Raw genomic sequence first — 13,739 nt, 5'->3', positions numbered from 1 at the left:
GGATGTGGCTGTGTTTCCGGAAAACTGTCTTTACAAAAACAGGCATAGGCTCTGGGCATGGTTTGCCAGGTTAGAGAACCCTTTGAAATCTTCAGATTAGGTCTTCTTTGTTAGTCTTTGATCATAGTTAATCTTGGTAAAATGAAACCTTTGGACACTCGTAGGAAGGATTAGAACTCTGTGCACACTGCACGTGTATGTATGAGAGAGAAACACTATTAATGGTTTCATTTCTGACTTGGACTAAAGTCTCGCTGTCAGGAAATCTTTGGAGGATCCAAACTGAGGTGAGAGATTTGGGGATTCTTCATAGTATCATTGCACAAATTCATCCTTTGCTTTGCTCTGCATTTTTTATCTGGTTAGGAAACTGGGAATATTGGGAAAAAGCACCTGCATTGAATTTACCGTGTCTGCAATATTATCTGACATCAGCTTTTCTCCCTTTACTGCAGAATACTAGAGCACTGATTATTTATAATAAACTTCTGTATATCTGTGTCTTTATACTGTGTAGGAAAATAACGTTCCTTGGGTGAAAGATTTGCTGCAATCTTTATTGAAAGTTTGTGTTTAAGATCAGAAATTTTTAGTTTTCTGTGCATTGTAATTGAAACATAGGACCTAGGATACCTTGTGTTGAATTATTCCCTCTGTGACCTACAAATACTGAAGTTCATTAAATTGCAAACATAACTGTCTTTCTGCACACACCCAAAACCATTGGTCTCTATGGAGGCTTGTTGCACAATGTTCTGTACAGCATGGTTTGCTGTCACTTAATTTACTCAATCCTTCCTGGTACGCTGTGCTTTTAGTAAATACAGTTTGATCCAGCGAGTGAATAGACATGATAGAGATTTCAATATGGCCTTTAAATTAATTTATTTTTAATAAGGTAATGAGCATATTAACTCTGAAGTTTGAAAGTCATTTAAAATCTGTACTTTGCTTACTTCCTTTCCAAACTTAGTTCTAGGATGTGCCTCTTTTGCAATAGTTACTGGATGTAAGAGTGGTGAACTGTATTTGTAGTTCCTGCTTCACCACTCACTGTGTTTGAAATTCATTCTCAGTATAAAACTCAAAAAATGTTTTTTTTGTTTTTGGTTACATAGATTTGAGGTATACTTAGTTGAATTTCCTGTTTGTCCCATATTTTTTTCTCTTTCTGGATGTGGCAGGGATTGTTTCTTCTTTTCCGCTACTTACTGTATTTTTTCTGCAGGTTAAACCACAATGACTGGATTAAGCAGTACGAAACACTAGCTGAAATGGTAGTTCCAAGGTCTAGCAAGTAAGTAGTAGTCTTTGTAAAACCCGTTTCTTTCCTAGAATTCCTTTTTATAATTGGGATGTTGGGTTAGGAAATAGCTTTATCTTTTCTTTGTAAATTTGTGGTTTCAGGATCATCTTTTTCACCTTATAAAGTTAATAGTTATCACAGTTACAGACCTCTGGAAGGGACCTTGTACAGTCTGATCTGTACTGTCTCATGTTTATAGATGGAGAAGTTTGAGGCCACAGCAGTGAAGGGGTTTGCCCAGAGTCACACATCTCATTAATGGCAGGGCTAGAATTAGAACCCAGGTCACTGGTGTGGTACTTTTTCTGCCATGCTGTGCCACCTTCTGAAAATTCTTTGTTCGATATTTATTGTATATCTACTCCGTGTCTATAATTCTTCATTTCTCTTGCAAAGGAAGTATATCAAAATGGCTGCTAGAATATCATGTTGCTTTCACTTTCCAGTGAGTGTGGATTCTACCTAATCTTATTTTGCATTAAAAAAAAACTTGTACTAAGTGTTTAAATTTGTGGCTTGATATACATTGTCTAATTTGATATTTACAATTCTGTGAAGAGTTGGGTCAGTTATTCTTGTGGATAAAGAAGTAAAAATACAGAAGAATTCAATAGTTGGCCCAAGGCATTTGACTGCATTGGCTGTGCCAATGTCCAATGACAAATTAGGACTAAAAGTCAGGTTTTTTAATGTTGGGTCTTGTACTGTGAGATGTTCTTTGAGAAAGTATTAAATACAGTGTATATGCAGCCCCCTAGGGTTCTTCTGTATGGCTGTGCCTCAAGAGGTGGCAACTTGTGGGGAGAAAAAGGTTATAGCACATAGTAAAGAGGTGGTATTAGTAAGGTTAGGCCCATGCAATATTTTCTTTTCCAGTTTCATTGTGTCATATGGGAGGTAGCTTAGTATAATGGAAAGAGTGCTGGATCCAGGGATTTGAGTTCTGTTGCTGGTTCTGCTACCAACTTGCTGTGTGACTTGGGGTAAGTCTTTTACCTTCTCTGGGCCTCATTTTTCTTTGTCTGTAAAATGCACATAGCACCTTCCCAGTACACACGATGAGACTATTTTAAGTCTTGATAAGTTATACAAAATATAAGGTAATATGATTGTTGTAGTTTCACAAATGTTGATTTTTGTTTGAGAACTAAACCACAAACCTCTGCCCATCACAATCCCCTCCGCCCCCGCAGTTTGGGGAGTACCTTCCGTTCACACCAGCTGAAGACCAAGGGAAAGCCTTAATCTTCATATAGTTTCCCATTGAAGCTGTTTATCTTGACAGATGACAACTTCTTATACCTTTGTACTCTGTAGAACATTAAAGCCATAGAGGTTGACTTTATGTCTGAGAGGCAGGGAAGGAGGAGACCCAAGGACCCAGTGTTTACAGAATGTCCTCACAGGTTGTATATATGCCAGACCCAAAGTCCAGGGGAGTGGTATGTAGATAAGTTTCAGATTTACTCTGAAAGAAGAACTTTAAATATATTACTTCAGAGATTTCATCTCTTGAACGTTACTCTAGTAGCTTAAAGGAAAGAAATCCCAACCAGTAAGAGTTCAGTATAGACAGCACCTGTCTTCTAAATGACGAGTAAGTGCTCCCTGACCACTGGTCCGTGAGAACCTCTGTTTTGCTTGTGTCTCTATTCAGAAGACACTTGGAACCACTGACATGGAAGTTCAGCTGTTTAAATTTAGTCCACAAGAACAGCAGCAGCTCCCCTAGCCCTGTGACAGGCTGGTTCACTCATGTGGGGCAGACAGGCTGGGGTGGCTTAATTTGGAATTTTGTCCACTGTTCAGGAAGCATCTCTAAGACTTGATGCTGGATTTTTAGCTTATCATAATAACTAACAATTTTGAGTTGCTTCTATATGCTAGTAATTGTTCAAAGTGCTTCATTTTTAAGTCACTTGTAAGTAGTAGTACTTTCAAGTAAGTAGTACTTTTACTTGTTGCTTTTTGGCACTTGAGTCCTTACTCTTGGGAGCAGTGAAGAAGAAAGTGAAATTGCGAGGTAGAAGAATGAATTGAAAAATATGGTCTTCAAATCTGAAGGAGATAATTTCACTCAAAAAATGCTTAGAATCCAGCTATTTGTAAAATATTCTACTTAAGTCTTAAAATCATTGGACACTTTTGAACTCCCAGCATTGTTGTATGGAGAAGCGCAGAGCCGTGTGTCAGTGCTGTGCACAGTTATGGCCAAGGAAGTGGAGGCTGGGCTACTGTTCTGCTGTTCTGCTTCTTGTTGGAAAAACTGTTCAGAGACAGGTGTTTTTCACTTGCACTCAGGATTGCCACTTTCCTTTTTGTCTGCTTTTCCTTGTGAAGGTAGTCTGACCAGGTCTGATCACTAGTTAACTTTGGCCTTTTCTGTGTTATTGGAAACAGTACCACAGACGCATTGGTGTCCCCCAGAGGTTTTTGGTGAGGGAGCTAGAGGAACCCAGCTACAAAAGCCTAGGAAAACCTGTACTTGCCATTGTGCAGAGAAAAGTTTTCCCTGTGTTTCAGAGCAGGGATTGCAAAGATAACTTTTATGAAGAAAGGCAGGAGAGATACCTTGGCAGTGACATAGAAAGATTAATTAAGGGACAGAGAAGATGGCAGTTCTGAGTTTCAGGACCAAGCTAAGAAGTCCGAAGCAGTGGGCAGAGCGCTGAGCTCCAGAAGCATGGCTACCCACGTGGGTGACTGAAAATGCCATGAAATGTCTTGAAGACATGGCAGTTTCCTTCAGGCCTGGTTATACCTGCGTGAGGTGGGTGCTCCTACTGTGAAACAGCAGAACTAAAGGAAGCAGTGCGTTTGGATCATTTATTTGAACCTAGTAGGACTGGTGCAGCCTGGGTTAAGCTAAACTAAGCTCCCTTCCAGGCACAGTCCAAGATGCAAAGACGACACTCTCTTAACTCTTTCCTCTCCGTCTGGCTTTCATTTTGTTTCTGTGCCTTGATTTCATAATGTCACTTAAGGTCATGCTGGTTTTGGCTTGATTTGAAATGCCTCCAGCTTCTGGCTTCTCATCTCCCCGATCCCTGCAGCTCACAAATCATCACCTCCACTTGAGTTTTGTGTTGTCATTGTTTATTTATTTGTTATTTTTTAAAAAGATTTGATTTATTTATTTGTCAGAGAGCGCACACAAGCAGGGGAAATAGCAGGCAGAGGGAGAAGCAGGTTTTCTTCTGAGCAAGGAGCCTGACATGTGGGACTCAGTCCCAGGACCCAGGGATCATGACCTGAGACCTCTTTCCATCTTTTCTGCTGTTCCAGAACCTGCTCTTTGACCTTGTCCACATTTCTAGTCCCTATCCCTTTGCTCTGACATTGTTGATTTCCTCCAGCCATGTTTCTTCTCCCGCTGAGCCTGGACTCTCGAGTGATCACTTTAGCTATTGTCTTGCCTGCACCATCATCTCTGCCCCTGTGACCTCCTGTACATTCCCTCCCTGAATTAATCTGTAATGCAGCCTGCGGGCTTTTACGCCTGAATTGCCTGAGTGAGCTCAAGAGAATCTGGTAGCCCTGAGTATTGGCAAGTCTAGACGCGGACTCTTCTGTCTTAGTGGGACGGCCTGTTCTTCTGTCAGCGCCTTTTCAGCCACACCCAGGGTTCTGACCGTTGCCTGCAGCTTTGGGACTCTGAAGTCTCCATTCGTAGCCTGGCTAACTCCATAGTTTCAGACTCTCACACCTGGGTCCCTCCTGGGCACTATACGTGTCTGCACCACAGGTAACTATGAGTAGGATATTATCCCCCCGAATGTCAGCCTCAGTCGCCCCCTCCCTTGTAGTGTGTGGCAGCAGCATGTGCCTAGTTACCAAACCAGACCATGGTAGTCAGTCATTTTGGACTCGTACCTCTCCCTCCCCACCTGCCCTCCCACGACCCAGTCTAACAGCCGTGTTATTTCTACCTTCAGTAGCATTTGGTTGACTCATAGAAAATTGCTGTTTTGTAGGTTAAAAATGGTCACATACCAACAACCTCTTATGGTTCAACTGACTTTGACTCCCCCTACCCGCCCCCAGCTACAGCTGCTGCTTCTCCATCTCTTGCCTGGACTGTTGGAATTGCCGTTAGCTGGTCTCCTTTATCTCCGCTCTTCTCTTCCCTCTCATCAGTCTCCCGCTTTGCTGCCATTTTCACTTTTGTGGTGTACCAGTCTATTACTGGCACACAAGCATGTGCACACACCCATCCCTGTATTCCGCTTAGCTCTGGCTATTTCTGGCAGAGCCCCAAATGCACCGTGTTCTTCCACACCTGTGTGCATTTGCATGTGGGGCTCTACTGGCATGTTTTCTCCTTTGCCTGTCTTTCACACTTCCGGTTGGCATCACTGCTTTTGTGAAACTCTTTGATCTCCCCTGAGATGGTATCAGTTGCCTTTTTGCCCTAATATGTCACATATATCTTCTATTGTAACATTTGCAATTCTGTATTGTATGACTTATTTCTGTTTCCTGGATTAGACCCATGCTTTGAGGTCCGTGAACCAAATTGTCTTAGTTTTATTCCTGGTACATAACAAGAGCCGGTCACATTTATAGAGGCTCAGTACATGTTAAATGATTGAAAGTCTGTTATACCAAGGACTCATGGTTTGTTTTTTATAATGTTTTAAGGAATATCTTTTCTGGGGGTAGAAGGAAAAGCAAATGGTTTCATTTATTTTTTCTTAATAAGGTAGCACAGCAGGATTTAGTCCTAAGACTGAATTTTTAATCTTAGCTTCTTCACCATAAGGATTTTGAATAAGCCAAACAACTTTGCTGTGACCCAGGTCTCTACATGATAGACACGCTGCTCATTGTCACAGAGCTGTGTCAGACATCAGATGCTTTTCAAATGGTCTTTAAAACAGCAAAGTACTGTGTGAAGTTAGAAGATAACTATGGTAGTGAAGGAATATTGTTAGGGGTCTGCACTCACCTGTCAGATTGGATTTGGATTTTTTGGATCACAGTGTGCATTTTACAGAGGTAAGCCTGGGAGACCTGAAGATCATGAAAGATTTGTTACTGAGTTTTGTCAGCTGGATAGCTGCCTTGCCTTGGATGTGATAGGCACCAGGAGCAAGAACTAAGGGTAACAGTTTTGAGAGAGCACCATTTATTTATTTATTTATGTTTGTTTGTTTATTTATTTAATTTAATTTAAAAATTTTTTTTTTTTTTTTAAGATTTTATTTGAGAGTGAGTGAGTGAGAGAGAGCACTAGCAGGGGAAGCAGCAGGCAGAGGCAGGGGGAGAAACAGACTCCCTGTTGAGCAGGGAGCCTCACTCCTGACTCGATTCCAGGATCCCAGGGTCACGATGTGAGCTGAAGGCAGACGCTTAACTAACTGAGCCACCCAGGCACCCTAATTCTTACGTTTTTAAAATAATTTATTTTTAAATACTCTCCACACCCAGTGTGCGGCTTGAACTCACAAGATCTAGAGTCACACACTCTAGCTTTACTGACAGAGCCAGCCAGAGAGGATACCTTTTTTTTTTTCTTTTTAATAAGAGAGGGATGGGGGGAGTGGCAGAGGAAGAGAGAAGGGACCCAGAGACTCCTAAGCAGGCTCCACTTGCAGCTTAGAGCCCAGTAGGGGGCTTGTTCTTGGCAATCCTGAGATTGTGACCTGAGCTGAAATCAGGAGTTGGACGCTTAACTGACTGAGCCACACAGGTGCCCCAAGAAGGCACCTCTTTGAAAAGGAAGTTTTAATGTTCCAGATCCAGAGTAGCTGAGTTTCTCTCTGTCAGCGATGACAGTGATCAGTCCTCCCAGAGGCATGTGCCGGTCCTGCTGCTGGAGAGGTAGACGAAGAGTCAGATTGCCTTAGTTCTTACAGCCGTTCTTACTGCTATTAAGTATTGTCACTGCCTCCTGAATTTACCTGAATTGACTGCTAACCAGGCAGTTCTTAGACTTCTTGGAAAAACTAAACTTGCTTTTTTTTTTTTTTCTCCCTCATATTTAGTAAAGTATCTTTGAATTCCACAAGCACTCAGGTTTGTAAAATATTATTTTTGGGGATTTCAGAAGTACCACATTGTAAATAAAAACTAAACAAACAAAAAAACCCAATACTTGGAAAGTAAAAGGGAAAAGAGACCCCTCCATACAAAATTAAGTGATGCTCCTGCCCCAGCCTCATCACTGTTGAACAATGCAGTGTATGGCTTTGTAGACCCCGCCTGTGGGATTCTCTACATGAGTAGCTGTAGGTAACTTGAGAGCCAAGCGAGAGTTCTCGTATGCACGAACAGTATGGTTTGCCTTTCCAAACGGCTTTTCCCCATAGGAATTTATATGACAGTTAAAATTTCCCTATAGTTATGTCTGGGAAAGTATTTCCAGTGATGTCCGCGAGACCCATGACTGGATAGAAGTTCTCACCTCGCTGGGATTCTTCTAGAGCCTAGGAGGAAGCCCTGAGATGCAGAAAAGTGTTTTGTCAAAGGATGTTTAGACCATTGCCTTTGTCTGTTTTTGAGTTAGGATGTTGGGGGCAGCGGGGAAGGAAGGATCCAAGGTAGGAGGTATTGGCAGTTCAGAGAGGGTGATCCAGGCCTTCGTGGGCTGGGCAGGGCTGGGCTGGAGAGAGGTAGAGAGAATTTGGTTTCCAGAAGAGAAGAAGGTGCTTATTAATAAGCGAGGAAGCAGGGAACCTCTGGAATAAAGTAGTTACTGATTTTGCTTCAGCGGGCCTGGCACTGATAGATGGGAAAGCATGGTTCTTAGAGTTTGGACATTTTACTTGATTAAATGTTGGATTTCGTTGGGTTAGGAAGAGGTAGATGGCATAGGGCTGTTAAGGCATTGTAAAGTAACACATCATAAACATGGAGCGCCCACAGTGTCTGAGGCAGTACAGGTGGTTAGCCTGGAGGTGGTTTGGGAAGGGCTACCACACCTTACTGTTCCTCCTCCTGTTTGTGAATTCTGCCCTTGGTGTGAAAGAGAGCAATCAATATAAAGCTTTAAATGGACTTTTTTGGGTTTTTTCCCCATAGTGTTCTCTCCGAGGACCAAGACAGTTATCTTTGTAATGTCACCTTGTTCAGGAAGGCAGTTGATGACTTCAGACACAAAGCCAGGGAGAACAAGTAAGATTATTATTTTTTGTTTTTTAATTGGTTGGATCTCCTATATACACAGTGTAGACAATTTTGTTTCTCCCCCACTGCAAATTCAGATTCATCGTTCGTGACTTCCAGTATAATGAAGAGGAGATGAAAGCAGATAAAGAAGAAATGAACAGGCTTTCTACCGACAAGAAAAAGCAGTTTGTATGTGTTCTTAATATTTAGTATTATCAGTGTTAAGCAGAAGAAAAGACAGTATTGCTTTTTCCTTTTTATTTAAAAGAGAAAACTGATATTACTTTAAGACATTTGATTTTAATTACTTTTTCTTTTAACCAAAATGAATTTTCTCTAAGCAAACTTAGATCTTGAAAATCCATGCCTTAAAGTTAATTACTCCATCCAAATCTGTATCAGGAATTAATTTTAAATGCAATGTAGTGAGGTATTATTTTAACTGAGTAATTGTTCTTTCAGGAAGAATTTTCATTTCCTTGTGGCAAATTTTTTTAATGCTGCAATATTATACTGAAGGAATTTCTTTTTAAACCACTGGAGAGTTCGTATGTTTGAGGCAAAATTGGGAAAGGGGGTGGAAAAGTGACAAGGGAAGATGGTGCCAACTTCCTTGTCATCTTTGAGTGCTGGATTACTGTGAAGACTAGAAGCTTGCATGAAAGGGGTGATGAGTGAAAATTTATTTCTCTTGTAATGCAAAAGAAAATAAAAGCAAATCCCATTTAAAATTACTCCTAAGTACTTATAAACCATATCATCTCCATTGGGAGAAAACTAATCCTAACCAAGTAATGCCCAGTAGAACCAACTTATTAAGAAGGTCCGGAGCCTTTTTAAAGAACAGATACTTTAACCAAAGATTTTCACATTGTCTTGTCCTTTTTGCTTAAATTAATTTGTTGGTACATCAAATGAACTTAGTGACATTCACTAAATAATTCAGCTGAACTGATCACGTATGTCTTTTATGTACTGAAAGGCAGTATTAAGTTATTTTAAAATCTGTTTAAAGGAGTGTTTTTATTTAGTACTGGCAATTATACCAAATATTTTAAGTTCAAAGAGAAGTTATCCTACATAATAGAATCATTAAAAATTCGGAATGTGAAGAGGTTTAAGGGATCTAGATCAACATGCCTGATATTTTATGAAAAAATTAAGACCTAGAGATATGTATTAAATAACTTAATATGTAACTGTTTATCCTGTTCCTGAGAAGTTGTTTATAAGTTGAATTCTATTTTAAATGTCTGACATGTATTGCATTCTAAGTTTTTTATATTTTGGTTTTCAAATCTAGGGCATATCTATATTGTATATCAGTTTAAACTGCTTTCATTATTACGCCTTTTTCTGTGTAGTGAAATAGGTTCTGTGAATTTTGGTGTCTACTGAGGTTATAGTGTAGTGGCTAACCTTTTAACCTTACTTAAGATGAAGTGTATGAAACGTTTTTAAAGTGAATTATTATGTGATTTAATTCTCCTGTAAATTCTTACTGGATAGTCACTCCTTTAAAAATATTTGATTTATTTATTTCTAATTGCCATTTTCAAGACCAAATTGGTGATTTTCTTTTTCCTTTTTATAGGGACCACTTGTACGGTGGCTGAAAGTGAATTTCAGTGAGGCGTTTATTGCGTGGATTCATGTGAAAGCGTTGAGGGTTTTTGTTGAGTCTGTTCTAAGGTAAAGAAAGTTGATCAAGAAACTTGGAAATGAAGGGTTTATGGATCCCTTTACATTAGACCTCTTTGTTACAACAGCCGTAATAGGAAATTGATGCAGAGAAACCAAAAGGACAACCATGAGAGAGAGATTGTCAGTATCCTACCTTCATATTAGTCTTGCCCTTGATGCCAGGTTTGGAAAAAGTGATCCATACTGCTGTACTCCCTGGTTTGTTGCTGGTGTAAAGTTAAGAGTAGATTATAAAGTAGTTAGCTAATATTTGTTTAAAAGAAGATCTTTCATATACTTTCCATGTAGTTTGGTACATGGTATACTGATGGTTTATTTGAAATTGCTGTTTCATATTAACCTAAAGTAGTTTATCATTTTGAGATACTTAAAAATCTCAATCATCTTGTGACCCTCTGTATATTTTGCTCATATTAAAAGTAGTTCAAAATACTTATCTGTAGCTCTGTTTGCCATTTGTAAATTTCATTGACTTTTCAAGATGTAATTGTGTTATTTCCTTACGAAGGTGACTCCTAAGCGTACATATTATTGCTGAGGGTACTCATAGATTCAAAATTAAAGAGTAATTAAAAGTAAATCCTAATAGGCAGTGGGCTCTCATTTTAAGGTAAGATTTCTAGTGGACAGTGAGGACCAGAGAAGATCAGAGTTTCTCTGTATATTAGTTGAACTTGTCCTTAAAATGAGGTACCCTCTCTCTATTAACTGATTAAAGAAGACTACAAGAATATTTGCTTTGAAAAGAAAATCTCTTTATATGTTTACTTGTGTTACATACTGAACATTTGCTTCCTGAAAAGGTATGGCTTGCCGGTGAACTTCCAAGCAATGCTCCTTCAGCCCAATAAGAAAACAGTGAAGAAACTAAGAGAAGTATTACACGAACTGTACAAACACCTAGACAGCAGCGCGGCGGCCATTATTGATGTAAGCACTTATTTAGGTGCCTTGGAGGAGCAGGAACTGGAATGAATTTCAGAAAAAAATTATTGGAAGGAGATAAATGGAAAAGGGATAATAAATATTGTTTATTTAATCTATTTTTTTTTATTACTTTGAGGTCCTCAGTTAATTTGTTAGATAAACACAGCAGGTAATTGACATTGTTTACTGTGTTTTATACTAGTTAGAGCAGTGCTTTTGCTTCTACGCCAGTCATTGTCTTGCTATAGATCAGATGTTTATAGCTGCAGAAGTAAAGAAGCAAGCAGCCATACTATCCTACTTGTTTACCGAAGTTACTAAATTTCAGAGAAGAAGATAAGTAGTTAATTCAGTTGTATTTGGGACAAGTAGCAAAGTCGGTATAGGAGTATTTTAAAGGGTATTTTAAAGTATTTTCTAAACTGGTATGTTTCTTTCTTATTTCAGACCGTGAGTGTAAGCAAAGTGTGTTTTCAAACAGTATAAGCAAACTCTTGCTGATGTTTAAAACTGTAGTGAGTTTTTATTTCAAATAATCTTGATTTTTTTCCTTTTTAGGATGGTAGTAACTTACATTTACATTAATTAGAACCCATGACACACCAGTTTTTCTTGATAGAAGAAAATGCAGGAAATTACTTTCTACATTTTCATGTAATTGTCAAGAAAATACATGAGGTTCAACTATCTGATACATAATTTCCTACCAGTATATTCTTTTTTCGTTTAAGATTTTATTTATTTGAGAGAGGGGGAGAGAGCATGAGTGGAGGAGAGAGGTAGAGGAAAGGGAGAAGCAGACTTCCCACTGATCAGGGAGCCAAGTTGGGGCTTGATGCCAGGACCCCGAGATCACAACCCAAGCGTGAGGCAGACGCCCAGCCGAACAAGTCACCCAGGCACCCCTCCCACCAGTATATTCTTAAAACATTCATAAATAGTAAGTGATATCATTAAAATCGTACTTGGTTTTCTTCTATTCAACATTTTAAGAAACCACATGCCCCATAAACTGAAGACCCCAAGCCCGAGATTTAAAAAATAATTTTACACATTATGCATAAAAAAGGATCATAGGGTCATGGTTAAACACATACAGGGTTTGGAGTCTGTGAGGGCTTCAATCTGGCTTTACTACCCACTGTGTTTCCTCATTGGCAAAATAGGAGTAATAATGCCCAAATCAGAATCAATTAGCATAAACATCTACACCTAGCGCCAGTGTAGGTGTTCAATCAGAAGGTAAATGGTAATACTTAATTTTTTCTTCCCTTTGATTTCTGTCAGTACTCATTTGGATAACTTTCCTGTTTTTCTCTAGGCTCCTATGGATATTCCCGGCTTAAACTTGAGTCAACAGGAATACTACCCCTATGTGTACTACAAGATTGATTGCAACTTGCTGGAATTCAAGTAAAAATGAGCTCCTTCCCAGACAATCCTGTCCTTGTGTTGGTGTAATCTAACAGAACTAGGCTGCAGTATGACAGTACTTTTAACTCCCGATTGTCCTTTGCTTGCTTCTGACCACTTTTCCTAGTGAGTTCTTCATTGTGGTCCATCTCTCCATATTTTCTTCTTAAATGTCTTATTTCTTTTTATTGATCAGGTCTGTAAATGTGTACTAAAAAAAAAAAATCAGAGTTTATTTATAAACAGAATAGTTTATTTAAAGAGAAGGTCTTTCTTCATTGATATTGTGGTGTGCATTAATTCCATTTGTTACTGTTGTGCACAAAAGCCTTGTTTACAAGGAAATGGTAAACGCTTGTACCATTTTGTTCACTGTATTTAGTAGACATAACTGTTGAGTAGTTACTGAATCATGAAGTAACGAAATGTGATGATATTCAGGTATGTGCTTTCTGAATGTTTCAAATTCCGATCTGTGAGCACTGTTGACACCCACAGGAGAGAATAAAATTACCTGTGCAAAGGTGTATTGTGGTGTGTGTAACTTCACAAGATAACGGTCCGGGTTGAGAGGTTATAAAAGAGAGCAGAGCGCACTTACTGGGCCACTTCCAGACTTCTGCTGCGTACCGGGGGCCGACCGATCGTGTCTGCCTCGCGTAGGATGTCAGTGTGCCAGTTCTGGTCACAGCACAAATGTAAAGATTATTTTTCAATACATGATGGATATTTACGTCTGGACACTAGATTTTGAGTTCCCTTGAATAATTAGGAAGTAGGGCCGACTTCGAATAAAGTGTAGTGAAACCTTGCGGCTTCAGTCATTTGTTTTGTGTAAGTCCTGATTTTACATGTTTCCTTCCTAGGATTTTTTAACTAGACAAGCCTTTGTTGGGACCTGTATGTCATTTATGACGTCGTCTGAAAGGAGGCATAGTTTGCTGTAAAGATCTCTGAACTGGACGACTGAAGGAGCTTTTCCAGGAGGTTCTGTGACCGTGCTCCCTTTCCTGTGCACTCCCAGGCCTGCGGATGGGAGAAGGGAGTTTCTGTGTTAAGGGCATTTCTGAACTATTCTATTCCTTCTAGAAATTAGCCTCCCAAATCCTTTTTACTTCACAAATTTATGTTATTTCAAAAGAAATTAACTTCGAACATATTCAGGCTTCTAGAAGGTAAAAACTGAGAGATGATCCTGCCTGCCTGCCCACCCCCCTCGATTTCTTCTGAAGGGAGTTGATGTGTTCTTCCAGGCCTTTTTCTATGTATGTATCACACA

The 13,739-nt window shown here is 39.5% G+C and overlaps 1 protein-coding gene across 1 annotated transcript in view; it reads left to right on the top strand.

Annotated features, from left to right (window-relative positions):
* Positions 1–13,271, top strand: part of ATP6V1C1 (ATPase H+ transporting V1 subunit C1) — a 41,316-nt gene extending 28,045 nt beyond the window's left edge. Inside the window, exons 8-13 of the mRNA XM_032858552.1 lie at positions 1,229–1,297; positions 8,330–8,422; positions 8,512–8,605; positions 10,011–10,108; positions 10,924–11,050; positions 12,369–13,271. Coding sequence (XP_032714443.1) covers positions 1,229–1,297; positions 8,330–8,422; positions 8,512–8,605; positions 10,011–10,108; positions 10,924–11,050; positions 12,369–12,464 — 577 coding nt within the window. The 3' untranslated portion in view covers positions 12,465–13,271. The remainder of the gene's footprint in view (positions 1–1,228; positions 1,298–8,329; positions 8,423–8,511; positions 8,606–10,010; positions 10,109–10,923; positions 11,051–12,368) is intronic.
* Positions 13,272–13,739: the final 468 nt, after the last annotated feature.

This window comes from Lontra canadensis, unplaced genomic scaffold (genome assembly GCF_010015895.1).
Source record: "Lontra canadensis isolate GAN:19392208 unplaced genomic scaffold, GSC_riverotter_1.0 scaffold15, whole genome shotgun sequence".
NCBI lineage: Eukaryota > Metazoa > Chordata > Mammalia > Carnivora > Mustelidae > Lontra > Lontra canadensis.
This window is presented reverse-complemented; position numbering and strand designations above follow the sequence as displayed.